This window comes from Petromyzon marinus, unplaced genomic scaffold (genome assembly GCF_048934315.1).
Source record: "Petromyzon marinus isolate PM22_M1 ecotype Great Lakes invasive population unplaced genomic scaffold, UKy_Petmar_22M1.pri1.0 PM_G_Scaffold_11, whole genome shotgun sequence".
Classification (NCBI taxonomy): Eukaryota; Metazoa; Chordata; class Hyperoartia; order Petromyzontiformes; family Petromyzontidae; genus Petromyzon; species Petromyzon marinus.
Genome location: NW_027422662.1, coordinates 1,461,207 through 1,488,567, shown reverse-complemented (window position 1 = coordinate 1,488,567; position 27,361 = coordinate 1,461,207). Strand labels below are relative to the sequence as shown.

General features: G+C 47.3%; 1 protein-coding gene across 2 annotated transcripts; it reads left to right on the top strand.

Annotated features, from left to right (window-relative positions):
- The first annotated feature begins 786 nt into the window (after positions 1–786).
- Positions 787–23,621, top strand: LOC142908918 (uncharacterized). Of its 2 annotated transcripts, none has more exons than XM_076059578.1 (7): positions 787–823; positions 10,602–10,731; positions 13,061–13,245; positions 14,326–14,527; positions 20,980–21,055; positions 22,687–22,751; positions 23,387–23,621. In XM_076059578.1, the coding sequence occupies exons 2-7, from the start codon at positions 10,680–10,682 to the stop codon at positions 23,512–23,514; spliced, it is 708 nt and encodes a 235-aa protein (XP_075915693.1). In that variant the 5' UTR covers positions 787–823; positions 10,602–10,679; the 3' UTR covers positions 23,515–23,621. The 2 variants fall into 2 exon arrangements, with proteins under 2 accessions (XP_075915693.1, XP_075915694.1); XM_076059579.1 differs by lacking the exon at positions 23,387–23,621 and adding an exon at positions 16,397–16,575.
- The last annotated feature ends 3,740 nt before the right edge of the window (positions 23,622–27,361 follow it).

The following is a 27,361-nucleotide window of genomic DNA, read 5'->3' as shown; positions in this document are numbered from 1 at the left end:
TCATGACTGTTTGGGGGGGGGGGGGTGGTGGTGACACGTGGCCCCCCAATGATCCGATCAAAATCCCTCATTTCGATCGGATCATTGGGGTTTACAGTGAGGGAAAAAAAGTATTTGATCCCCTGCTGATTTTGTACGTTTGCCCACTGACAAAGAAATATAATTTTAAGAAATATAATTTTAAGAAATATAATTTTAATGGTAGGTTTATTTGAACAGTGAGAGATAGAATAACAACAACAAAATCCAGAAAAATGCATGTCAAAAATGCTATAAATTGATTTGCATTTTAATGAGGGAAATAAGTATTTGACTCCCTCTCAATCAGAAAGATTTCTGGCTCCCAGGTGTCTTTTATACAGGTAACGAGCTGAGATTAGGAGCACACTCTTAGAGGGAGTGCTCCTAATCTCAGCTCGTTACCTGTATAAAAGACACCTGTCCACAGAAGCAATCAATCAATCAATCAGATCCCAAACTCTCCACCAGTCAACGCCCTACCTGGTTGATTGACGTTGAGAGACCACGCCCACACACGTGATCGTCTAACGTGGTCGATTCCCACGTCTACACAGTAGGAATCGATTAATGAAGGTTCATTTTAGACCACTGTTGATTCCCATGTTATCCCAATGCAAATCGATTTTATTAGCCTAAGCCACAAATAAATCGGTTCCCATGTTGTCCCAATTGAAATCGACTCATACATCCGTAATTCTATTATAATCGATTCCTAATGTTATCCCATTAGGAATCGGCGCGAGAATAGTTAATCGAAATTTGAATCGATTTTTTCTGCAGGTGACTTGGCGCAGCAGCCACGGTAAGCCGAGCCGATCGATACATCATCGGGTGCCAGGTTGTGGTGGACGTGGGGAGCGGTGGTGCAGTGGTTAGCGCACTGTGTGTGTGTGGGGAGCGGCGGTGCAGTGGTTAGCGCACTGTGTGAGTGTGTGTTGAGTTTATGTGTGCGTTGGGGTGGTAGCTGTGAACACAGTGGGTACTGTGTGGTTAGTAGTGACAAGTACATTATTATACAGCAGTGCCTTAAACTTGTTATTAGATTCAAGTATAACGTTGCAATGACTATTGTTTGCTAAACATAACTTAACATTTTTAATGACTGAGTTGAGTTTATGCGTGCATTGGGGTGGTAGCTGTGAACACAGTGGGGACTGTCTGTGTACTCAGTAGTGAGTAGTACATTATTATACAGCAGTGCATCTCATACACACACATCTCATACACACACACACGCATCTCATACACACACGCATCTCATACACACACACACATCTCATACACACACACATCTCATACACACCCACGCATCTCATACACACACATGCATCTCATACACACACACGCATCTCAAATACACATGCATCTCATATACACACACATCTCATACACACACACACACATCTCATACACACACACATCTCATACACACACACTCGCATGCATCTCATACACACAAAGACAAAGACCCCCGTATAGCCTTAACAGACTCGGGGCAATCACTGGGAGCCAACACCTATGAAGGCCGGCCCAGCACACGATGGGGTGGGTGGCCAAACACCACGCCCGGCCGCATTTGTCTCCCAAGTGGCGATGTTCACACCCTGCACCAAGTACTCATTTAAGGCTGAGTTGACTTCAAAGACGGAAACAGGAATACTTCTTCACAATTATGGCAAATCGCCTGATGAAGCTGGTTGTAATAATCAGTGAAACGTCATACTCTAATGGTAAATGTTCTGGGTTTACTATCCAATACACAACCAGTGTGCTGAAGCAGTAACTAATTGGCACGTTTTGTTTACGTGACAAACCTTACTAATTGGCTGTGTCAGGTGGTGGCGGGTTTAACGACACATTTATATTTACGCAATCTAACCCAAAAAAAGGTCCCTTTATTATGGATGATATTGGTCGCAAAAGCCTACTAGGTTTTAAACTGAGTCGACCCAGGGGAAGCCCAGGACTGGTTCAGATCATCGTCGCTGGTGTTGGCCGTGAGTGGGAATCACTCAGGTCGCCAGGTTCGTAGTGCAGCACGCTCACCGCTGCACTACCGCTTCCCATATACACACACACACATGCATCTCATACACACAACAAAGACAAATATTTCGATTTAAAGCTTTCGTGACTGCAATGATTCATCTTCTTTGGTTCTTTCGGTAAAGTCACGTAGAATAAGAATAAAATAATAAATTTATAAAATAAAATAACACAATAATATTCTCACGACGTTTCGGCCACAACACAAGCGGCCTTCATCAGGTGAAGGGACGAGACTGTCTGGTAGGACAGCGCTGGAGTGAAAGAGCCACGTTCAGATCACGGCCTTTAAGCCTCAACTTTAGCACCACGGATAGCTACGGGCCCCGTTCAGACGGACGAGTTCGTCCATGGTCGGAACAGAGGAGGGGGAGAGAGACAGCTGCGAGGCCCTAGTATACTCCATGTTGTAAAACCATACCATTAACCGTGGTGTGAGAGGTATTAAGAGGCAATGCTGGCGAAAGAGCTGCGGTCTGAAGGTCATCGTAAAAATACAATTAATTAAGAACAGAAATGATTTAAAACATCTTTCCAGTGGTTACTAAGCCAGAATCCATCTTCTCGGTTGAAATTGTCTCTGTGCTTGTATATGTGAATGGCCTCATGAACGAATCTCTCATGGTAGCCGGTTGGTTTGCAAAGAACCTCCGTCTTGGAGAAGTCAATGTCATGTGAGCCCACTGAATTATAACAGTGATCTGCCACGGCAGAGGAGTTCGTCCTACCGTGTTTCAAGTCTGCTTTATGTTCGCGGATGCGGTCCGAGATATGTCTTTTGGTTTCTCCAATGTAGCTACTACCACAGAGGCACTTTAGTTTGTAAACGCCCAGGTACTGTATGTCTGGAACAGCATCTTTTACAGATGGAACTAAATCACGGATTTTATGTACTGTGTTGAATCGGACCTGGATCTTGTGTTTATTCAGGATTTTGGAGATCTTTTTTAGTGACCCCTGCAATGTAGGGTAAGGTAATAGTTTTGAGTGGCTCCACAAGAGGATCCTTCTTCATGACTGGAGTGATGGCTTTGCGGATTGTGTAGTCGGAGTAGCCATTAGCCCTGAGAGCCTGGTGTACCTGCTTGAGTTCACTGGTAATGTGTTCCTGGTCGGAAATGCATTGGGCTCTATGGTATAGAGTCTTGATGAGGGAGTTCTTCTGGGATGGATGGTGGTGGGAATCCGGTTTCAAGTAAGCATCTGTATGGGTAGCTTTCCTGTAGACAGAGTGGCTCATTGAACCATCATGTCTCCTTTTAATTAAGACATCCAAAAAGGGTAGTTTGCCATCTTTTTCGACCTCCATGGTAAATCTGATGGCTGGGTGTATGGAATTGATGTGGTTGCGGAATTGGTCTAGAGCAGGCTGGCCATGTGGCCAGATGACAAAGGTGTCATCAACGTACCTCTTCCATAAGGTCGGGCGTAGAGTGGCAGTCTGGATGGCGTCAGTTTCAAATTTTTCCATGAATACGTTGGCTACAACCGGAGATAGGGGGGAGCCCATTGGGGTGCCCTCAGTTTGTTTGTAGAAAGTTCCATTCCAGGTGAAGTATGTGTTGGTTAAGCAATGTCTCACCAGGGGGGGTACATCAGTATGCAGTCCTTGATGAACCAGGTCTTCAATGATAGCGATGGTGTCAGGTACCGGGACTTTGGTGAACAAGGACACCACATCAAAACTGACAAGCAGGTCGTTTGGGGACAGGGAAATGCCTTTGATTGTCGATACCAGGTGAGTAGAATTTAGTACCGCAGAGGTGGTTTTTCCAGTGAAAGGTCGCAGTATATCAGCAAGAAAACGTGCCAGTTTGTAGGTGGGGGAGTTGATAGTAGAGACGATGGGACGAAGGGGTGTATCTTCTTTGTGTATCTTTGGAAGCCCATATAATCTTGGTGGTCTGGCAGCAGAGGGTTTCAACGAGAACTGTTTGATCTCATCAATTAATGCTGTTGAATCAGAGATGATTTTGTTCGTTTTGGTGACCAGGCTGTTGGTGGGATCTCTTTTTATTTTTGTATAGCTGCCATCGTCGAGTAGTTCTTGAATTTTGTTGTTATATTCTGTTTTGTCCATGATGACAGTGGCATTGCCTTTGTCGGCTGAGAGGACGACAATATCATCCCTCTTTTTTAATTGAGATAATTCAAAACGTTCGTCTTTGCTGATGTTGCTGGGTGGCAACTTAGCGTTTTTGAGGGTTGCAGCGATTTCAGATCTTGCTACGTCTGCAGAGATGTGACTCAAGCCCTTGAGTGCAACGTCGACATGGGCAATGATATCATTAACCGGTAAGTGTCTCGGTGTGACAGCAAAGTTTAGACCTTTAGCTAAAACGGATTTCAGACCATCAGAAATGGAACTGTTACTGCGATTAATTACGACTTTGTTGACGTCTATCTTTTCGGTGTGTGGATCCGATTTTTTGCTGGAGAGGTGATTGAATTTGGAAATCAAATTGTCCCTACATTTGTTCGACATAGTGGCAGCCGAAGAGGTAGTCATATTGTCTACATGTTCCCAATCCGATGTAGACATTGTTGCTGTCAATTTTAAGTGTGATTTGTAGAGTGTCTTGTCTAACTGATCGAGTTCGGTGCATGTAAGTCTGATTTTTTCCCAGATAAGAGCGAAGCTAGTTCTAGCTAGAATTCGTTTTGCATTGAGAGAAGTTGCAACAGCAGAGGTTAGTGTAAATGCGGTTGGTATTACCTTAGAGTCGCGGCATCTCTTCAGAAAGGTGAGAGACTCGATTAGTTGAGCCTTATTCTTAGTTTTTTCGGTAAAGTCACGTTGAAGAGAAACAACAAAATAACAAAATATATATAAAACAATAAAAAATTCTCACGACGTTTTGACCATAACTCAAACGGTCATCATCAGGTGTGTCGGTTTGCATAAATTTATTTTGAAAACGGCATATTTATTTATTTATATAAAAATAACGTTTGCGTCACGCGCAACGATTGGCTGTTTGCCAGGACTAGTCCATCTATTTTTTGAAAAGAGGAGGGGGGAGACGAAATTTGTTTTTATGTATGCTGTCTGAAAGCCACTGTAAGCGTGAACAATCAATCAAGAACTGAAATGATTTATCAAATCTTTCCAATGATTGCTAAGATAGAATCCATCTTCTCGGTTGAAATTGTCTCTGTGTTTGTATATGTGGATAGCCTCATGAACGAATCTCTCATGGAAGCCAGATGGCTTACAAAGAACCTCCGTCTTGGAAAAGTCAATGGCATGTGAGCCTACTGAATTAGAACAATGATCTGCTACGGCCGAGGTGTTGGTCCTACCGTGTTTAAGGTCTGCTTTATGTTCACGAATGCGGTCCGAGATATGGCGTTTGGTTTCTCCAATGTACGTGCTTGAGTTCACTGCTTATGTGTTCCTGGTCGGATATGCATTGGGCTCTATGATACAGAGTCTTGATGAGAGAATTCTTCTGTGATGGATGGTGGTGGGAATCCGGTTTCAGATAAGCATCCGTATGGGTAGCTTTCCTGTAAAAAAGGTATCTTGCCACTCTGTCTACAGGAAAGCTACCCATACGGATGCTTATCTGAAACCGGATTCCCACCACCATCCATCACAGAAGAATTCTCTCATCAAGACTCTGTATCATAGAGCCCAATGCATATCCAACCAGGAACACATAAGCAGTGAACTCAAGCACGTACACCAAGCTCTTAGGGCTAATGGTTACTCCGACTATACAATCCGCAAAGCTATCACTCAAACCATGAAGAAGAACCCTCTTGAGGAGCCTTTCAAAACCATCACTTTACCCTACATTGCTGGGATCACAAAAAAGATCTCCAAAATCTTGAATAAACACAAGATCCAGGTCCGTTTCAACACATTACATAAAATCCGTGATCTGGTTCCGTCTGTAAAAGATGTGATTCCGGACATACAATACCCTGGTGTCTACAAACTAAGTTGCCTCTGTGGTAGTAGTTACATTGGAGAAACCAAACGCCATATCTCGGACCGCATTCGTGAACATAAAGCAGACCTTAAACACGGTAGGACCAACACCTCGGCCGTAGCAGATCATTGTTCTAATTCAGTAGGCTCACATGCCATTGACTTTTCCAAGACGGAGGTTCTTTGTAAGCCATCTGGCTTCCATGAGAGATTCGTTCATGAGGCTATCCACATATACAAACACAGAGACAATTTCAACCGAGAAGATGGATTCTATCTTAGCAATCATTGGAAAGATTTGATAAATCATTTCAGTTCTTGATTGATTGTTCACGCTTACAGTGGCTTTCAGACAGCATACATAAAAACAAATTTCGTCTCCCCCCTCCTCTTTTAAAAAAATAGATGGACTAGTCCTGGCAAACAGCCAATCGTTGCGCGTGACGCAAACGTTATTTTATATAAATAAATAAATATGCCGTTTTCAAAATAAATTTATGCAAACCGACACACCTGATGATGACCGTTTGAGTTATGGTCGAAACGTCGTGAGAATTTTTTATTGTTTTATATATATTTTGTTATTTTGTTGTTTCTCTTCAACGTGACTTTACCGAAAAAACTAAGAATATGAATTACTGCAGTCACGAAAGCTTTAAATCAAAATTTAGTTGAGCCTTCTTATCCCGGAGTCTTTTGAATGATCTTAAGGATGTGTGGAATCCCTCCCCGTAGAGGCGGTTAAATTTCGATTTAAAGCTTTCGTGACTGCAATGATTCATCTTCTTTGGTTCTTTCGGTAAAGTCACGTAGAATGAGAATAAAATAATAAATTGATAAAATAAAATAACACAATAATAATTTCAGATGGTCTGAAATCCGTTTTAGCTAAAGGTCTAAACTTTGCTGTCACACCGAGACACTTACCGGTTAATGATATCATTGCCCATGTCGACGTTGCACTCAAGGGCTTGAGTCACATCTCTGCAGCGTAGCAAGATCTGAAATCGCTGCAACCCTCAAAAACGCTAAGTTGCCACCCAGCAACATCAGCAAAGACGAACGTTTTGAATTATCTCAATTAAAAAAGAGGGATGATATTGTCGTCCTCTCAGCCGACAAAGGCAATGCCACTGTCATCATGGACAAAACAGAATATAACAACAAAATTCAAGAACTACTCGACGATGGCAGCTATACAAAAATAAAAAGAGATCCCACCAACAGCCTGGTCACCAAAACGAACAAAATCATCTCTGATTCAACAGCATTAATTGATGAGATCAAACAGTTCTCGTTGAAACCCTCTGCTGCCAGACCACCAAGATTATATGGGCTTCCAAAGATACACAAAGAAGATACACCCCTTCGTCCCATCGTCTCTACTATCAACTCCCCCACCTACAAACTGGCACGTTTTCTTGCTGATATACTGCGACCTTTCACTGGAAAAACCACCTCTGCGGTACTAAATTCTACTCACCTGGTATCGACAATCAAAGGCATTTCCCTGTCCCCAAACGACCTGCTTGTCAGTTTTGATGTGGTGTCCTTGTTCACCAAAGTCCCGGTACCTGACACCATCGCTATCATTGAAGACCTGGTTCATCAAGGACTGCATACTGATGTACCCCCCCTGGTGAGACATTGCTTAACCAACACATACTTCACCTGGAATGGAACTTTCTACAAACAAACTGAGGGCACCCCAATGGGCTCCCTCCTATCTCCGGTTGTAGCCAACGTATTCATGGAAAAATTTGAAACTGACGCCATCCAGACTGCCACTCTACGCCCGACCTTATGGAAGAGGTACGTTGATGACACCTTTGTCATCTGGCCACATGGCCAGCCTGCTCTAGACCAATTCCGCGACCACATCAATTCCATACACCCAGCCATCAGATTTACCATGGAGGTCGAAAAAGATGGCAAACTACCCTTTTTGGATGTCTTAATTAAAAGGAGACATGATGGTTCAATGAGCCACTCTGTCTACAGGAAAGCTACCCATACAGATGCTTACTTGAAACCGGATTCCCACCACCATCCATCCCAGAAGAACTCCCTCATCAAGACTCTATGCCATAGAGCCCAATGCATTTCCGACCAGGAACACATTATCAGTGAACTCAAGCACGTACACCAGGCTCTCAGGGCTAATGGCTACTCCGGCTACACAATCCGCAAAGCCATCACTCCAGTCATGAAGAAGGATCCTCTTGTGGAGCCACTCAAAACCATCACCTTACCCTACATTGCAGGGGTCACTAAAAAAGATCTCCAAAATCCTGAATAAACACAAGATCCAGGTCCGATTCAACACAGTACATAAAATCCGTGATTCAGTTCCATCTGTAAAAGATGCTGTTCCAGACATACAGTACCCGGGCGTTTACAAACTAAAGTGCCTCTGTGGTAGTAGCTACATTGGAGAAACCAAAAGACATATCTCGGACCGCATCCGCGAACATAAAGCAGACTTGAAACACGGTAGGACGAACTCCTCTGCCGTGGCAGATCACTGTTATAATTCAGTGGGCTCACATGACATTGACTTCTCCAAGACGGAGGTTCTTTGCAAACCAACCGGCTACCATGAGAGATTCGTTCATGAGGCCATTCACATATACAAGCACAGAGACAATTTCAACCGAGAAGATGGATTCTGGCTTAGTAACCACTGGAAAGATGTTTTAAATCATTTCTGTTCTTATTAATTGTATTTTTACGATGACCTTCAGACCGCAGCTCTTTCGCCAGCATTGCCTCTTAATACCTGTCACACCACGGTTAATGGTATGGTTTTACAACATGGAGTATACTAGGGCCTCGCAGCTGTCTCTCTCCCCCTCCTCTGTTCCGACCATGGACGAACTCGTCCGTCTGAACGGGGCCCGTAGCTATCCGTGGTGCTAAAGTTGAGGGTAAGAATCCACCCATTTTTTCGCCATATAGCATTGTGATATATAACGACTTATTGTTGGTAGCTTAGCTGATTGGAGAATATAGAGTTTATTGATAACATTTAGGTAATTTATATTTTAGTTGTTTATTGGTTCACTATATAGTAATGTGAATAGCTCAGATGTGTAGGCCTTGACTTCAACATAGTCATTTCTGTGACCAGTCACTAGCTAATCACTCAGTTATTTCAATGCTAAATTCGCCTAGTTATTTCAATGCTAAATTCTCCTGTTTGATTTGTACTAAGTGCCTCGGTGAATGTGTATGGTCTGACTTTAACGTAGCTATTTCTGTGAGCAGTTACAAGCTAATCACTCAGCTATTTCAATGCTAAATTCTATGCTAATTCTATTGTCAAGGGGTGCCTCTGCGGATGTGTATGCTTTAACTTAGCTATTTCAATGCTAAATTCTATGCTAATTCCATTGTCAAGGGGTGCCTCTGCGGATGTGTATGCTATTTCTGTGACCAGTCACAAGCTAATCATTCAGCCATTTCAATGCTAAATTATATGCTAATTCCTTTGTCAAGGCGCTTTGTTCCTCTCACACAGCTTAAAGGCCGTGATCTGAACGTGGCTCTTTCACTCCAGCGCTGTCCTACCAGACAGTCTCGTCCCTTCACCTGATGAAGGCCGCTTGTGTTGTGGCCGAAACGTCGTGAGAATATTATTGTGTTATTTTATTTTATTTTATCAATTTGTTATTTTATTCTCATTCTACGTGACTTTACCGAAAGAACCAAAGAAGACAATGTTTCTACTTGCTCTGATGTCCGTGATCTTTGTGTTTGATATAAATTTCACCCCCTTTTGCAACGTTAGCTGATTCGATGGCTTCGTTATGTTTTCTTCACCATCGTCTAAATTGTTGCTCTCGGCATATACGCGATGCCACCGCAAGATCAGTGACGCGCACGCCGCTGTCATACTTTTTTCTACGATCTCTTATTTCACGTCGACAGTGATCCTCGCCATTTTCTTCGCAGCTTGGCTTTCCTCACTAACCTTCTTGAATGAATTGACAAAAAAAATTAACGTTAAAATGACAAAAAACACCACGTGGAAATTCACGGAGAGTTGTAGCAAAAGGGTTGCGCACTGAACGAGATCTACTGGACAGGCAGACTGAGGAGCGGCGCTTTGTTTAAGTCGTGAACGGGCTCTACTCTACGCGGTGACTCATCCCGACCCATACAAGTTGCAGCAAGCGCATCGTACCCCAAGCAAGACGTATCCCAAGACATTTTTTCTCTCGTCAAATACACGACGTGGACCAAATTCAACGTATTCCAAAGCGGTCGTCCACTGTAAATGCGTTTTGGTGAGGAGAGTGCGATGTTGCTGTGATGTAACAGTCGATAACGCTGGTGTTGTTGACGAGGTACAAGAACCAATGGTCGCCGCCTCAGAGCTGAATGTGAACGTCCATTTCAATGCTATAAAATACTGTGAATTATTAAGGTCTAAAATATGAAGCGCGGTGGAAGGATGGTGTCTGATCGACTTATTGCAGGTTAGAGATGTTAACTTATTTGTATTGTATAATGTCATTGTAGTGGTGTGTGCATTGTCTTAATCAATAATCTAATGGTGTGAAATGCATTGTGTTTTAATACGCAACATACATAGGGTTCACGGCGGGAGGAGAAGGGGACGGTGGTGGTGTACCAGCTACACCAGCGGCAGCAAGAACGCGCCGGCCACGCCATGTTGCCGCGGTGTCTAGCGGTGCTCCTTCTGGCCTCCGTCGCGGTCCGAGGTAACAACCACCGTGAACACCGACCAGTCCAGTTCGCTTATTGGTTAGAGCCCTGTGAGCCATGCGGCTCTTGAATCGGGTTGCAACCGCAACGAAACAATAACACGAACAAGAAACCGCAGCGGCAGCATCCAGCAAGCGTCACCGTGACGGTAATCGTCATTGACGCCGTTGTTCGGCATCGTCTTGTCTAGCGTCGTCATCGTCGTCGTCATCCGTAGACGCGTCAGCACCGCCATCGTATAATCCGTAGTTGTGGCAGCAGGTTTCCGACATCGCTGTTATCAGCAGAGTTCATCATTTGGAGAGGCTAATAGGGTGGCTGGAATCGCCAGTGTTCTGTGCATTGAACAAATAAACAGCCCAGGGCCTGCGCTTGAGCAATGGCGAGCTACAGGAGAATGCCACACGTATCGGAGCATTCATAGCTCGGGGTGAGCAGCTCTATCATGGGATACCTTTTCACCAGTATCAAAGTATTAAATATAAGAATAGATTTGACCCTTTTGACCAAGAAAACAGATGTTATTATATTTTGATTTAAAGCTTTCGGGACTGCAGGGATTCATATTCTTGGTTCTTTCGGTAAAGTCACCATGTAGAAGGGAAACAATAAAATAATAACAATATAAAACAATAAAATTCCCTTCTATGTGACTTTACCGAAATGACCAAGAAAACATGTTATTATGTTCAAATACCAAATAGATAACTTTGTCAAGGAATCAATTACTGCATCAGCTACACGTACTTGTGGTGAACATGCAAACAGACATGGTCTGATAAAAAAAATATATATATATAGTGCATTGTACTCTTTGGTTTTTTCGGTAAAGTCACGTAGGTAAAAAAAAAATCTAGAATCTAAATGATAACAGCTGAATTAAACAACTAAATTAAATGATTTAATTAAATTAAATGATTTAATTTAGTTGTTTTCATTTATTTTATTGATTTTTTTTTACCCACGTGACTTTCCCGAAAAAACCAAAGAGTATGAATCCTTGCAGTCACGAAATCTTCAAATCTAGAAATAGCGCATTGTCTTTGTACTGTTGTTGGCGTTCCCTGGTCTGACAATGGTGAGGCTAGGCCATTAAGAACAAGGCTGTCTCTGGTGTAGACCAATCGGTTTCTCAAAGACAATGCATATAAGATTATAGTCACGTTACTTTTTTTATTTAAAGCTTTCGTGACTGCAGGGATTCATATTCTTGCTTCTTTCGGTAAAGTCACCACGTAGAAGGGAAACAATAAAATAATAATATATATATAAAACAATAAAATTATCACGATGTTTAGACTGCAACACAAGCAATCATCATCAGGTGTGAAAAACCACGGCAAGCAATGTATTTATTATTTTATTGTTTCCCTTCTACTTGACTTTACCGAAAGAACCAAGAATATAGTTACGTTATTATTATTAAAGCACTGCATATATTATCAGAGGTTGTTTGCATGGTCACCACACGTACCGTATGTGTGGTCATTTTCAGACTTGGTTCCCTGCAAAAGGTGTCTATTTGGTGTTGGAACATCTTAACACAACTCCTCTTTGATTAGTTTAACACGTAGGCTTTCGCGACCAATATTATTCATAATAAAGGTTTTTGGGTTAGATCGCGTTATTTATAAATGTGTCGTAACCCTCCACCACCCGACACGGCCAATCAGCAAAAAAAAGTGTCACGTTGACAAAAGACAAATAATTCACTACTTTAGCCCACCGGTGTGTTAAAGAGTGAATCCACATTTACAGTTTGAGTACGACGTTTCGCTGGTAAATACATCCAGCATCATCGGGCAATTTGCCAGAATGGTAAAGCCCTCGCTTGCTCCCGGTCTTAAATAGAGCAGCAGGGTGACGTCATCATTTAACTCATATCAGGTGCAGTGATGAGAGGCAGGGGGGGAATTGTAATTATATAATCGATTGGTAATCAGCCATTGGTTATGATTAGTAATGAGTTGTAGATTAGTAATTAGTTGTAATGTGTGTTAGTGATTATATGCTACGTTAGTAATCCGTTAATTAGCATGTGTTTCCCCTATAAGGAATTGTAATATGTATTATTTAATAATACTCAAACTGTAAATGTTGTGGATTCACTCTTCAACACCACCGGTGTGGGGCTAAAGTAGTGAACTATTTGTCTTTTGTCAACGTGACACTTTTTTTTTGCTGATTGGCCGTGTCGGGTGGTGGAGGGTTACGACACATTTATAAATAACGCGATCTAACCCAAAAACAACCTTTATTGTGAATAATATTGGTCGCGAAAGCCTACTACGTGTTAAACTCTCTTTCTCCTCTCTTCCCGTGCAGATGTAACGTTCGCAGCAAAGCTCCGGCTCTCCCTGCCGGAGAGGCTGGACGCGACGGAGGGGGTGAGCTTGACCATCAACTGCTCTTTCTCACCGCCGCCGACCGACCCGAATCACGTCATCGTCAAGTGGTCCGTGTTGCCCGCGTTCTACTCGAAGAACACGCCCATTGGCGACGTCATCCAGGTGATGGGCGGACCTCATCCCGGCTCTAACTTTGAACGACCTGACTCCCCCGTCCGTGTCGCCGCTGGCATTGACACGCCGCGGTTTTTGTTTAACCGGCGGCGCGTTATTTGCGCGTGTTTGTTTTGCTCCGGAGGAGTGACGGTGTCACTCAACGACCCAGCTAACGTCTCGTCGAGTGCCACTTTTTTGTTGTTTTAAATAAGGATCTCGTTTTAAGAAGTTTGCCTAATTTCGTAATTGAACGGCTTCCTATTGAATGAAACTGGCACACCCAAGGGATAAAGCCCCACGTGCACAAGGAAAGAGCGTGCGATGTTCCAAACAAATAAAGTGGACTCTTTGATTATCCGCACTTACAGATCGGGAAGACGGCCGTGGATAATTCAAAGTCACGGATAATCCACAACTTTAACCAGTTTCTGTGGATCTCTATGCCAGAAACCACTAATATAAGTTATACATTACTAGACTTAAGGCTTTCGTGACTTCACGAGTTCATATTCTTTGGGTCTTTCGCTAAAATTTCGATTTCAAGTTTTCGTGACTGCAGGGATTCATCTTCTTGGTTCTTTCGGTAAAGTCACCACGTAGAAGGGAAACAATAAAATTATAAAAATAAAACCTAATAATGTTATTATGTTTTATTATTTTATTATTTCCCTTCTTTCGGCAAAGTCACGTAGATAGGTTCATTTTATTTGAACCTATCTGCGTGACTTTTACCGGAAGACCCAAAGAATATTTACATGTCACTGACGAGATGCGCATGCCGAATGATAACACTTTACTGCCCCTGCCCAGCAGAAGGCTCCGCCCACTTAAGCGGATGACGGCGGGGCCACAGCCAATCGGGCATCAATCAAATCGCGGCCGAATTCGTACGCTGCAGGAATCAAACAAAATAAAAAAGTCGTGCATCGCGAAACTTCGCCGCCTCCTCCGCACCGGAGTCTGGGAACGCTGCGCGAGTCGCCGGGAGCCGCTGTGGGACGCTCGGGAGAGACGGGCCGGAGACGGGCGGGCGGGCGGGCGGGCGGCAACACCGGATCGCGGCCTTTCCTTTTTTCTCGTCCGCAGATCTACAACTCGGGCGTCGACGTCGTCGGCGTCGGGGTGGCCGCGCTCGTGGGCGACGTGGCGAAGGGCGACTGCTCCGTGAGGCTCCGGCGCGTCTCCGCGGGCCTCGGCCCCGTGATTGGGTGCATGGTGGTCTGCGGGCGGTGCAACGCGGAGGACGTTGCGGTGGCACGGGAGGCGACGCTGAACGTGACGGTCGCAGGTGAACGGAGCGAGCGGCGTTTGGGGGGGGACCGTCCGATCACAAAAGGCCACTTGGCAAAAGATGGGTGGGTGGGTGTGGGTTGGTTTTATTCTAGATTTGAAGGGGACTCCAAAAACCTCAACGGTAACTCCACCCAACCCCGGTCAATTAAAATCCAAAGGGGCATCCTCTTAAAATAATCCGTCCCCAATAAACAAGGCACCGCCAGTGAACTTGAAACCAACGCCGGGACCATCTTTTCTACATCACCAATCCATATCGACGCCTCAATCTGGCTCACAATGCCTAAACTACCGCCATTAGACACTTTTTTTTCCAAATGTCTTTTGCTGTGGTTTTCACACCTGATGATGATCGCTCGCGTTGCGGTCGAAACGTCGTGATTTTTTGCTATTTTATTTTTACCTACGTGACTTTACCGAATAGAACCAAAGAGTGTGGGTTGGTTTTATATATCTACGGGAACATTTTTGGCGGTCTCACGATGATGACGAAAAGAAGAGGCTGCTTTTTTTACCCCTTTCCATTCGTCACGTCCTGAAGATGTTGCAGACGCCACTGCCGCCGTCTGTTGAGCTTGGGACTCTCGGTCCAAATTAGGCGACCGGACACACGGGTACCCGGTTTGTTCGTATCTCTGAAAGTTCCTAGTAGGACATTCGTAAGTAGGGAGTCCCTGTGATCAATTATTATAATAATATAAATTATCTTCTTTGGTTCTTTTGGTAAAGTCACGCAGATTGAGAATAAAATAATAAATTGATAAAATAAAATAACACAATAATATTTAATTCTCATTCTACGTGGTGACTTTACCGAAAGAACCAAAGAAGATGAATCCTTGCAGTCACGAAAGCTTTAAATCGAAATATAAATTATATTTGTAAATTCTGATATCGCGTTTAGCATCTATACACGCTAGCATAATGACTCCCCCCACCGCCCCCCTTTAACGAGGATTCCTTTAGCGCTCACTTTTCCCAGGGGGCCGCACCTCGAGCACTGAGGGAGGCCTGCCTGCAGTGTACCGGTGGCGTGCGCGCGAGGGGAGAATTCTCGTGTAGCACGATTCACGCGGGCCCGAGGGATGAAGCTGGTGTCATCCCGTGCGACGGCCCGAGCGGGGAGCAGCTGCGTTGGCGGTTAGCGCTACGCTGCTGCTGCTACGAATCTGGCGGCCCGAGTTCAATTCCCGTTCGCGGCCAACGCCGGTGACGGTGATTTGATCCGGCGTCGGCCTGAAACGAGTTCCCCGGTGCGGTTTGTAAACACCGCCGCTGGGGAGACAAAGGCGAGCCGGGCAGGCGTGGTGCTGGACACCCACCCTGGTGTGGCGTGCCAGCTTCCATTGCCGCTGCTCGCTAGCGGCACTTGACCTAACCGTCTGTCGAGGCTACGCCTTTGATACCCTTGAGCGTCCTGCGTGATAACGTCGCACGTCTGGTGCACATCGGTCGACCCCACGGCGCCTGCTGCTGGGTCTGTCCCCGTGACCTACCGCCAGTCTTCAAGTGCGCCGAGCCTGGCGACAAGCGCCGTGTTGTTGTTGTTGTCGACGCCCTTAGAAGAGAGCGTGCGGGGTTAGAGTGATAACGGTGAAGATGCCCCCCCCCTCCCCCCGGTGAGCCGTGTCCAGGCAGTGCCACTTTTTAGCGATTGATCCTCCTGCCTGCCTTGCCGCAGGCGAAGTTTCAAGTTTTTTTTTTCATTTCATTTTATCGGGCGCGGCCCTGCGAGCCGCGCGGCTCTCAGGTCGGGTGCAGCAACAACAGCGAACGAACAAAACGCGAAGCCGCGTTGAGCCGGTGGCGCCGCGTGCCGGTCTCACCGAGCCCCTTCTCCGTCGCCGCCCCGGTTCTCTGTCAGCCCCGCGGCGGCGCAATGGCGACGCCGCCTCCGACCCCACAGCGACCGCGCCGCTCCCCTCGCCCACGAAGGGGACGTGGCTGGTGGCGGCGGTGGTGGAGGCGGTGGCGGTGGCGACGTTGACAGCGCTGGGCTTGGTGGCCGGGGCTGCTGCCGTCGTCGCCGCGTTCGTCTGCAAGGTGCGCTGAAGCCCGCCACCTGTTCTGTATTTTGAATTTGTGGTGTCTCTCATCATCACGGTGGCTATGAGATGTTAACTACCTCGCCCGGTATGCAGGAGGTCATGGGTCTGACCCTGATGTCTGCTGTACATTTGAAGTCTGCGTCTCTCTCTGTCTTTCTAAACACGAGATTTTGATCCTGTCCATAGTAGAGTTTGTTTGGGTGAGATCGTGTAAATATAAATGCTCTGTCGTTAAACCCGCCATCACCTGACACAGCCAATTAGTAAGGTTTGTGTCACATAAACAAAACGTGCTAAGTAGTTACTCGTTTATCGTGTAGTCTATAGTGTACTGTACAGTGTAGTGTATAGTGTAGTCTATAGTGTAGTATACGAGTTCATCACATACCGTTTGTGTGTTGGAGCGTGAACCCACTACAACATTTACAATTATAGTGTAGTTTATAGTGTAATGTATAGTGTAGTGTATAGTGTAGTATACTTGTTCAACACTAACTCGTTGTGTGTTGGAGCGTAAACCCACTGCAACATTTACAATTATAGTGTAGTTTATAGTGTAGCGTAGTATACAGTTTAATGTATAGTGTAGTGTATAAAGTAGTATACTAGTTCAACACTAACTGGTTGTGTGTTGGAGAGTAAATCCACTACAACATTTACAATTATAGTGTACTCTTTGTTTTTTTCGGTAAAGTCACATATAAATAAGAAATAATGAAATAACATAATAGCGTACGACGTTTCGGTTGCAACACAAGCAGCCATCATCAGGTACAGAAGAGCTAAATTTACGAGACGGGAGACACATAACCTCAGATGTATACACAGACACCCAAGTAGGGGGAACTAACACAGATACAACAGGGGACACAGAGAGAGAAGCATACCAGACAAACAGGGTTTAGCAAAATTTTTGGAAACCATGTAAAGCAACACAGTCGGTCGGTCAAAACACAATTAACGCATAGTCCGGTTGATCACGCTATTTCAAAAGATTGCTAAATTGCAAGTAAAGTATGAAACTCAAAATACAACAACAACCGCCATTCGCCACTAAGTGGCGGTGACGTCACCACGACGCTTGTGCCAGGCTATGTGCACCGTGAGGCCACGTGAAGTGTCGAACGCCCGCTGGCAGGAGGTCACTGGGCAGACCCAGGTGCCACGGGTCGACTGACTGAGATGACTGGCTGATGCACCACCTGTGCCCCCTACTGTGCCAACCTGCTGTGCTTTAGCCACCCGGCGCTCCGCTCGTTGTTCTGAGCGTCGCTCCTCCGCCCTCCGTTGTTATTGGAGGGCGACTGCCTCCAACTGCCCAGTAGCATCCTTCACGAGCCTCCTCCACAGAGGCCGATCTTGACACCGCTGGTACCAGTCATCGGCAAGTCCACTCAGCTCCACGTCCTCCTGTACCACATCACTCCATCTCTTCTCTAGCCCGTGCCGCGCCCGCTTAGCCCCCTCTTCATCTTCTTCTGGCACTGCAGCCTCAGCAGGGTCATCCTCACTTTGTGCCACGATGTTTTCCTGGCTGAGGGATTTTCCCTCCCCCAGGACCTCACAGAAATGCTCAGCAAATCTGCGAACCTGTTCCTGGGGGTCGGAGATTGGATCACCGTTTTTTCCCCTAATGATGGTAATAGGTGTGGCGCTGCAGGTTACTTTTTTGATGGAGTTAAATAGAGATTTGTGATCACGGGCCACTGAGGCAGACTCCATCTCCTCAGCAACCCGCGACCACCACCCATCCTTGCAGCGCCTCACGGCTCTCCGAACCTCCGAGCGAAGGCTGCGGTAAGCCTCCTCATTCTCTGACGTGGGATTCTGTAGCCGATGACAGTGGGCCTGTCGCTTTTTCTCAACCATCCTGAACACCTCCTCTGTCAGCCAGGGTCTCTGGGGAGGTCTGGACCGCGTACCCAAAGCAGCCATTGCAGCTGCATGAGTCACAGTCCTAAACCTCGCCCATTTACCCTCGACATCAGGAGGAGTCGGGGACGATGCCAATCCCAGCCGCAAGCGATGATGAAATTCTCGCTTGCAACTTTCATCAGATAACTGAGACCAGGCCACTTTATGTTGGAATGGGGTCCTGGGTGTACACCCACCACCGGAGTGGAAGAATGGCAGGCGCATCTTACAGATGACTAGTCGATGGTCAGAGGGCAGATCAGCTCCACGGTAGGTCCTGGTGTCAAGGACATGGGCTCGCATTCGCTGGTCCGTCACTATGTAGTCCAGCAGATGTTCTTGCTTGGACCCGGCATGCATCCATGATGTTGTATGGATGCGCCGATGCCCGAACAGCATGTTGGTAATTACAAGCCCATGGGCTGCACAAAAATCTAGCAGCCTCCTACCGTTGTTATTGAGCTGATCTGGCCCATGCCCTCCAATCACTCCAGACCAGGTGCCAGTATCATGACCAACTCGGGCATTGAAGTCACCCAACATGATGACTCTATCCCGAGGGGCCACTTTAGCCAGCACCTGTGACAGGAGGTCATAGAAGGCATCTGACTCATCGGCTTTGCCTGCATCCCTCCACGGATGTTCATCTTCGGTGGGGGCATAAGTAACCACGACCACCATTCCTCGCCTCCGGTTGATGGGAAGGCGAGCCCAAAGTAGCCTGGGGCTTACAGCTTCCCACACCTCACCGCCACGCTCCCACGCCCCCTTCATTCTTTTGTTCAAAAGAAGACCCACACCCTGTTGTTTGGCAGTCTGCTGCCCCGAGTAGAGGACTGTCCACCCCTCATGGTGGCAGGAGCCAGAGCCGGTCCACCGGACCTCCTGAATGCCGCATAGATCCAGGCGGTACCGGTCCAGCTCCCGACAGAGGAGTGGCAGCCTCTCCTCTGCAGTGAGCGTTCGAACATTCCACATGGCCACCCGTAGTGGCTTTTCGTTGTTTCTGGAGTAGCCCCGAGGGTAGGTATTCAATCTCCTGGCTCCGCCAATTGGGGTTTGGCCAGGAGACGTCATAGACGCCTGGCCCCCCGGGGCCTCCGGCACAAGCTTATTAGTTACATATTTCAGTTTAATTCGTGGTTTCGTGGTAATTAATTGAAGGTGGAGGGGTTACCAGCCCCTCGCACCCGTCCAGAGCCCCCGTTTAGCCCCTGTGGTGGAAACATATGCCATGAGGGGAGGAACCAATCAAAATTGGATCTCCCCCCACAGCACTGTCCACGACAGAGTTGCCCGTCCGGCACCGCGAGGAGGTAGGGGGTTGTTTTGCCGGACTCAAAATACAGACACACACACACAGACAACCAAGTGGAGCGAGCCAGCACAGAGACAAGGACACAGCAAAGCCGCCCCAAACAGGCAGAGAAGGCAAGGCTGAGTGACAATGGGACAAAATCAGCACGAGGCATGCACGGAGCAAAGCAGGGCGCTGCAGCACACAACATTTGTCTGTGTTGCTTTATATGGTTTCCAAAAATTTTGCTAAACCCTGTTTGTCTGGTATGCTTCTCTCTCTGTGTCCCCTGTTGTATCTGTGTCAGTTCCCCCTACTTGGGTGTTTGTATATACATCTGAGGTTATGTGTCTCCCCTGTCTTGTAAATTTAGCTCTTCTGTACCTGATGATGTTTGCTTGTGTTGCAACCGAAACGTCGTACGCTATTATGTTATTTCATTATTTCTTATTTATACGTGACTTTATCGAAAAAACCAAAGAGTAATCCCTGCAGTTACGAAAGCTTCAAATCAAATTATAGTGTAGTGTAGTATACAGTGTATAGTGTAGTCTATAGTGTACTGTACAGTGTAGTGTATGGCGTAGTCTATAGTGTAGTATACTAATTCATTACTAACTGGATGTGTGTTGGAGAGTAAATCCACTACAACATTTACAATTATAGTGTAGTTTATAGTGTAGTGTAGTATACAGTTTAATGTATAGTGTAGTGTATAATGTAGTATACTAGTTCAACACTAACTGGTTGTGTGTTGGAGAGTAAACCCACTACAACATTTACAATTATAGTGTAGTTTATAGCGTAGTGTAGTATACAGTGTAGTGTATAGTGTAGTCTATAGTTTAGTTTATAGTGTAGTCTATAGTGTAGTATACAGTGTGGTGTATAGTGTAGTCTATAGTGTAGTATATAGTGTAGTGTATCGTGTAGTCTATAGTGTAGTATACTAGTTCAGTACTAACTGGTTGTGTGTTGGAGAGTAAATCCACTACAACGTTTTACAATTCGAGTACCTGGTGACATTTCACCGGTAACTACGACAACAACAACCAGAAACATCAACAGACCTGACGATGCTGCTTGCTGCTGCTGCTGTTGTATTTCGGGAAGCGTCAAAGGAGTTCCGTGCGTTGTTGAGTTTATCTTCCCACCCTGCGCGTGATCTTCTCGTTCTCTTTCCTCCAGCGAGGGAGCGACGGAGCGTCCCAATCCTGGTTCCCGAGTGCCTGCTGATGAGTCACGCCGTCTCTGCCGAGTGCAGGTAGCCACCGCCACCACCACCAGCAGCTCCACTATCACCATTCCCAACACCACCACCCCCACCACCACCACCACCAGCAGCTCCACCATCACCATTCCCAACACCACCACCACCACCAGCAGCTCCACCATCACCATTCCCAACACCACCGCCGCGATAGATTTGATGTAGTCTCTTTGTTTATCAAAGTTCCTGTGCCTGACACAATTGCAAGCATTGGAGATTTGGTCCAACAAGGGCTGAATGCTGATGTACCGGCCCTGGTGACACACTGCCTCACCAACACTTACTTCACCTGGAATGGAACATTCTGCAAACAAGTTGAAGGTACCCCAATGGGTTCTCCCTTATCTCCAATCCTAGCCAATGTTTTGCATGGACAACTTTGAGACGGATGCCGTCCAGGCATCCACCCTACGTCCATCCTTGCGGTACGTGGATGACAAATTCGTCATCTGGCCACATGGCCGACCAGCTCTGAACAGATTCCTCAACCGCATCAACTCTCCATACACCCAGACATCAAATTCACAATGGAAGTGGAAAAGGATGGCAAGCTACCCTTCTTGGATGTTTTAATCGAAAGGAGACCAGATGGCTCAATGGGACACTCTGTCTACAGGAAAGCCACCCATACGGATGCTTATCTAAAACCTGACTCCCACCACCATCCTTCCCAGAAGAATTCCCTCATCAAAGCTCTACACTATGGAGCTGGATGTATTTCCGACCGTCATCACCGAGCCAGTGAACTTGAACACGTACACCAAGCTCTCAAGATGAATGGATATTCAGACTACACAATCCGTAAAGCTATCACCCCAACCGTTGGGAAATAACCGTCTGAGGACCCAATTCAAAAACATCACCTTGCCATAGCAAGAGGTCACCAAAAATAATTAAAAAACAATGAGCAAACACAAAATGCAGGTTCGAATTAACACAGCACGTAAAATTCGTGATCTGATCGCATCTGTGAAGGATGTGATCCCTGACATGCAATACCCCAGCGTCTACAAACTAAGCTGTCGTTACATTGGGGAAACTAAGCGACGTGTCTCGGACCGTTCTCGTGACCATAAGTCAGATCTGAAACACGGTAGGACCAATACCTCGGCCGTGTGCTAATCATTGTTTTAATGCGGTGGGCTCACACGACATTGATTTCTCTAAGACGAAGGTACTTTGCAACGGCATTGAAGGCAACAACCATCTACAGGCAACGATGACGATGGTAATTGTTGTTGTTGTTCCATTGGAAACCTCATTTGCCAGTAACAAAATATGATAATTGTTTTTTTAGCCTTTTATCTGGAAACAAAACTGACACCTTTTTTACAAGGAGTCATGTTTACATTGACCACAATACCTGCGGTCGGAAAGCAACCAAAAAACAACAACTCTGATAATGTATGCACGAGGCTCTAAAGAAAGCTGTCTCGGGTGTGGACCAATCAATTTCAAGTACAGTGCCACATACATTATCAGAGTTGTTGTTTTGTGTTTGCGTTCCGACCGCAGGTATTGTGGTCAATGTAAACATGACTCCTTGTTAAAAAAGGTGTCAGTTTTGTTGTCAGATAAAAGGGTAAAAAAAAACAATTATCATGTTGTTGTTGTTTTCCCGGCAGGAGAGGGGGAGGAAGTGGAGGTTTGGCCGATGAAGACGATGAGAAAGGGTGGGGAGAGACCGCCGGTGGGTGGGGAGGGACCGCCGGTGGGTGGGGAGAGACCGCCGGTGGGTGGGGAGGGACCGCCGGTGGGTGGGGAGGGACCGCCGGTGGGTGGGGAGGGACTGCCGGTGGGTGGGGAGGGACCGCCGATGGGTGGGGAGGGACCGCCGGTGGGTGGGGAGGGACCGCCGATGGGTGGTGGGGAGGGACCGCCGGTGGGTGGTGGGGAGAGACCGCCGGTGGGTGGTGGGGAGAGACCGCCGGTGGGTGGTGGGGAGAGACCGCCGGTGGGTGGTGGGGAGAGACCGCCGGTGGGCGGGGAGAGACCGCCGATGGGTGGTGGGGAGGGACCGCCGGTGGGTGGTGGGGAGAGACCGCCGGTGGGTGGTGGGGAGAGACCGCCGGTGGGTGGTGGGGAGAGACCGCCGGTGGGTGGGGAGGGACCACCGGTGGGTGGGGAGAGACCGCCGGTGGGTGGTGGGGAGAGACCGCCGGTGGGTGGGGAGAGACCGCCGGTGGGTGGTGGGGAGAGACCGGCGGAGGGTGGGGAGGGACTGCCGATGGGTGGTGGGGAGGGACCGCCGGTGGGTGGGGAGGGACCGCCGGCCTTCGGATCTTCATTCCTTGTTCTTTGTGGCGGGGTTCTTTTCCCTTTAAGGTTTTGCAAACGGCGTCAAAGTGCAGACATCCGGAGGGCATCCCGACTCCGCCCAGTGCCACAAGACAACGGAGACAAGTTTGGGAAGCCCCGGTGCATCCGTTACAAAAACCTCGTTCTTTTCTTGAATACCCAACGATGCCCATGCACATCGTATAATTAGATTATTATTATAATGCGTTGTTTACGTTGTTTTACGTTCTAATGATATAAAAATGTTTGGGGGGGGGGGGGGGGGTGGGCGGGAACGGCACGGAAACCACCACGAAATCCACGGTGGGGTTTCTGCGGCGCGATCGTGACGGAGTCGCGTGTCGCACGTCGGGAAGGAGGTTGTTGCGTGTACCTCGGGCGGGCGTCCACGAGTGGCTGAGCTCCGTCGGGGACTGGGGGACCACCGAGGACCACGGGTTCCACTCCCGCGGTCCGATCGCGGCTTCAGCCGGCGTTGGTTCTTCGCGGACACGGCTCGCCTTTCGGCGCGAGCGCACGGCGAGTTGACGGCGAGCCGATGGGCTTAACCTCCATCGCCAACGGCCTCGCAGAATCATTCTCATTATGAGACCTCCTTTGCCAGTAACAAGATATAGGAATAGGTTTTACCCTTTTAACTGGCACAAAAACTGACACCTTTATTCAAGGCATCGTGTTTGCAATAACCACAACACAAGCAGTCAAAATGCAAACAAAAAAGACAACTCTGATAATAATAATATTGGCACTGTCCTTGAATTTGATTGGTCCACACCCGAGACGGCTTTTCTTAGAGCCTAGTCTCCATTGGTGTTGGACCAGAAGACGCCAAAAGGTCCAACACCAGCGGAGACTAAAGGGCTCTAAGAAAAGCTGTCTCGGGTGTGGACCAATCAAATTCAAGGACAGTGCCAATATCATTATCAGAGTTGTCTTTTTTGTTTGTTTGCATTTTGACTGCTTGTGTTGTGGTTATTGCAAACATGATGCCTTGAATAAAGGTGTCAGTTTTTGTGCCAGTGGTGACTTTACCGAAAGAGCTAAGAATATGTAATGGGGGGGTTGCGAGGCCATACTTCACCGTGCCGGTCGGCGCGGGTTGCTGAAGGGGACCGATCCGGACATCGCTTGCCATTTAAGTTAACCGCGGCCGGCAATGAAGGTCGGGTCAGCGGGTTCAGAGGACGGCGCGCTAACCGTTCTTCTGATGATGATGATGATGATGCGTCGTCGATTTCCCGGGAAAGCCTCGCCCGAGTCTCGGGACGCGCGCTTCAGGAGGGTGCTTGCGTGAGGACGCGTTGCGTTGCTGTGAACCGTTGTTCATTTTAAATTTCGACTTGAAGCTTTCGTGACTGCAAGGATTCATCTTCTTTGGTTCTTTCGGTAAAGTCACCACCACGTAGAATGAGAATAAAATAATAAAATAACACAATAAAATTATCACGACGTTTCGGCCACAACGCAAGCGGCCTTCTTCAGGTGAAAGGAACAAACCTGCCGGGACGACAGAGCTTCAATGTAGCTCTGAACAGAGAAGAGGCTCCGTCGTCCCGACAGGTTTGTTCCTTTCACCTGAAGAAGGCCGCTTGCGTTGTGGCCGAAACGTCGCGAGAATTTCATCGTGTTATTTTATTATTTTATTCTCATTCTACGTGGTGGTGACTTTACCGAAAGAACCAGAGAAGGTTGTTCATTTCCCCCGCTGCCGTGTGACCGCTGCCGTGTGACCGTGCGTAGCGTGCTGTACTATGGCGAGTTGAATAAACGTTGGTGATGTTTTTCATACCGACCGTGTGTCTGCAGTAACTCGACGTAGCGTCTCGTTTCAGAGACTGAGCCTCAAGCGAGCGCTGAGCTCCGTCACCGCCTCTTCCCTGTTCACGCTCCTGAATTGAATTTTTTATTTAAAGCTTTCGTGACTGCAGGGATTCATATTCTTGGTTCTTTCGGTAAAGTCACCAGCACGTAGAAGGGAAACAATAAAATAATAAAAATATAAAACAATACAATTAAATCACCACGTTTCGACTGCAACACAAGAAGCAATCATCATCAGGTGTGAAAAACCACGGCAAGAAAATTTGAAAAAAGTGGCGTTTTTTTTTTCAAATGGTTCTTGCTGTGGTTTTCACACCTGATGATGATTGCTTGTGTTGCTGTCGAAACGTCGTGATTTAATTTTTATAATTTTATTGTTTCCCTTCTACGCGGTGACTTTACCGAAAGAACCAAGAATATGAGGTCCTGAATTGGTCTGTGGAAATTCCACATTGCTACTAAAGCACCGTCACCGGTCGCTCCATGCACGACAACCGCTCCCCCTCCCTTCCTCAAACACTCCCCACCCCCACGATGCTCTCGTTGAGACGTAAGAAAGAGCTGCAACGCCAACGTGCCCACGCCTGAATTGTGTTTCCGATTTGCCTTCTAAAGAAACGTCTGGCCGTGTCGTCTCGCACGCCCAGAGAGGGCATCTCGCATTCCCCCTGGGGGTGATGAAGAACGCCCGATGATCTAGAGACACAAACCTGCATCAGGATTTGCGTCGTATTCATAGGCAGCGTTTGATTTTCATATTTACCGAGGGGGGGGGGGGGGGGTGGGGGGGTGGTAGTTAGTGGCAGGGGGTTTGTGTAATAATTTAATAAGTACTTGTCGAGTTTGAACAGGAGAATGCGGTGGATTATTTTACATCGCTCTCTATGCAAGATGCAGCGGAATGGAAGCACAGTTGGGTTCCAGTTTGCTTTGTCCCTCGCGTTCGGAATCGCGGGTCCATTTAATAAAACTTCCACCCCCCCCGCCCCTAACTTGTAAACTACTGAACATACATTGATGAAGGTGTGCAGGTTAGGGGGGGCATTGCCCCCCACCCCACCCCAAAACTCCGCCCGTGGGTGTAGTCCATTGTTGTTGAGGGGTCACGTGAGGAGAGTTGCTTGGTCCACCGGTGACGATGACGGTGATGGTGATGATGACGGTGACGACGGTGATGATGGTGATGATGGTGACGGTGATGATGGTGATGGTAATGATGATGGTGATGATGACGGTGATGATGATGATGGTGATGATGATGATTACGGTGATGATGATGGTGACGGTGGTGATGACAGTGATGGTGATGATGACGGTGATGGTGATGACGGTGATGACGGTGATGATGATGACGGTGATGGTGATGATGACGGTGATGAGGTTGATGGTGATGGTGATGATGACGGTGATGATGGTGACGACGGTGATGATGACGGTGATGGTGGTGATGGTGATGATGGTAATGATGATGACGGTGATGATGGTAATGATGATGTTGACGGTGATGGTGATGATGGTAATGATGATGTTGACGGTGATGGTGATGATGGTAATGATGACGGTGATGATGGTGACGGTGACAGTGACGATGACGGTGGTGATGATGGTGATGATGGTGACGGTGATGATGACGGTGATGATGATAACGGTGATGATGGTAATGATGATGTTGACGGTGATGATGATGACGATGATGGTGATGATGGTAATGATGATGGTGAATGACGGTAAGGGTCAAAGATCGGGCAAAAGTCGGCTCGTTGCTTTTGACCTTTAACCTTGCCGAGGTCTTAGGGAAGGGGGAGGGTCCTTGTAAAGAGGGGCGTGGTTGGGGCGGGGGAGTCTACCGGAGCTCCACCCCTCGCCCACGTGACGTGTTGAGAGCGGAGTGGGGGAGAGAGAGAGGGGGTTGGGTGAATGGGGTGAGGGGCGTGGCCGTGGGTGGGTGGGTGGGGGTAGTTTCGTGGGTGGGGGTTGCGTGAGGAGGGGGTGGGGGGTGAATCCACCGGAGCTCCGCCCCTCACCCACGTGACGTGTTGAGAGCGTAGGGGTGGGAGAGAGTGGGTTGGGTGAATGGGGTGAGGGGCGTGGGCGTGGGTGGGGGTAGTTTCGTGGGTGGGGGTTGCGTGTGGGGGGGGTGAATCCACCGGAGCTCCGCCCCTCGCCCACGTGATGCGTGAC

Bases quoted from the DNA above. Each gene is read 5' to 3' on its own strand.
- LOC142908918 (XM_076059578.1), top strand. From the start codon at position 10,680: ATGTTGCCGCGGTGTCTAGCGGTGCTCCTTCTGGCCTCCGTCGCGGTC. The intron at 21,056-22,686 runs GTAGCCACCGCC...TTTTCCCGGCAG, and splicing joins GCCGTCTCTGCCGAGTGCAG to GAGAGGGGGAGGAAGTGGAG. The intron at 22,752-23,386 runs GTGGGTGGGGAG...TTTCCCTTTAAG, and splicing joins AGGGTGGGGAGAGACCGCCG to GTTTTGCAAACGGCGTCAAA.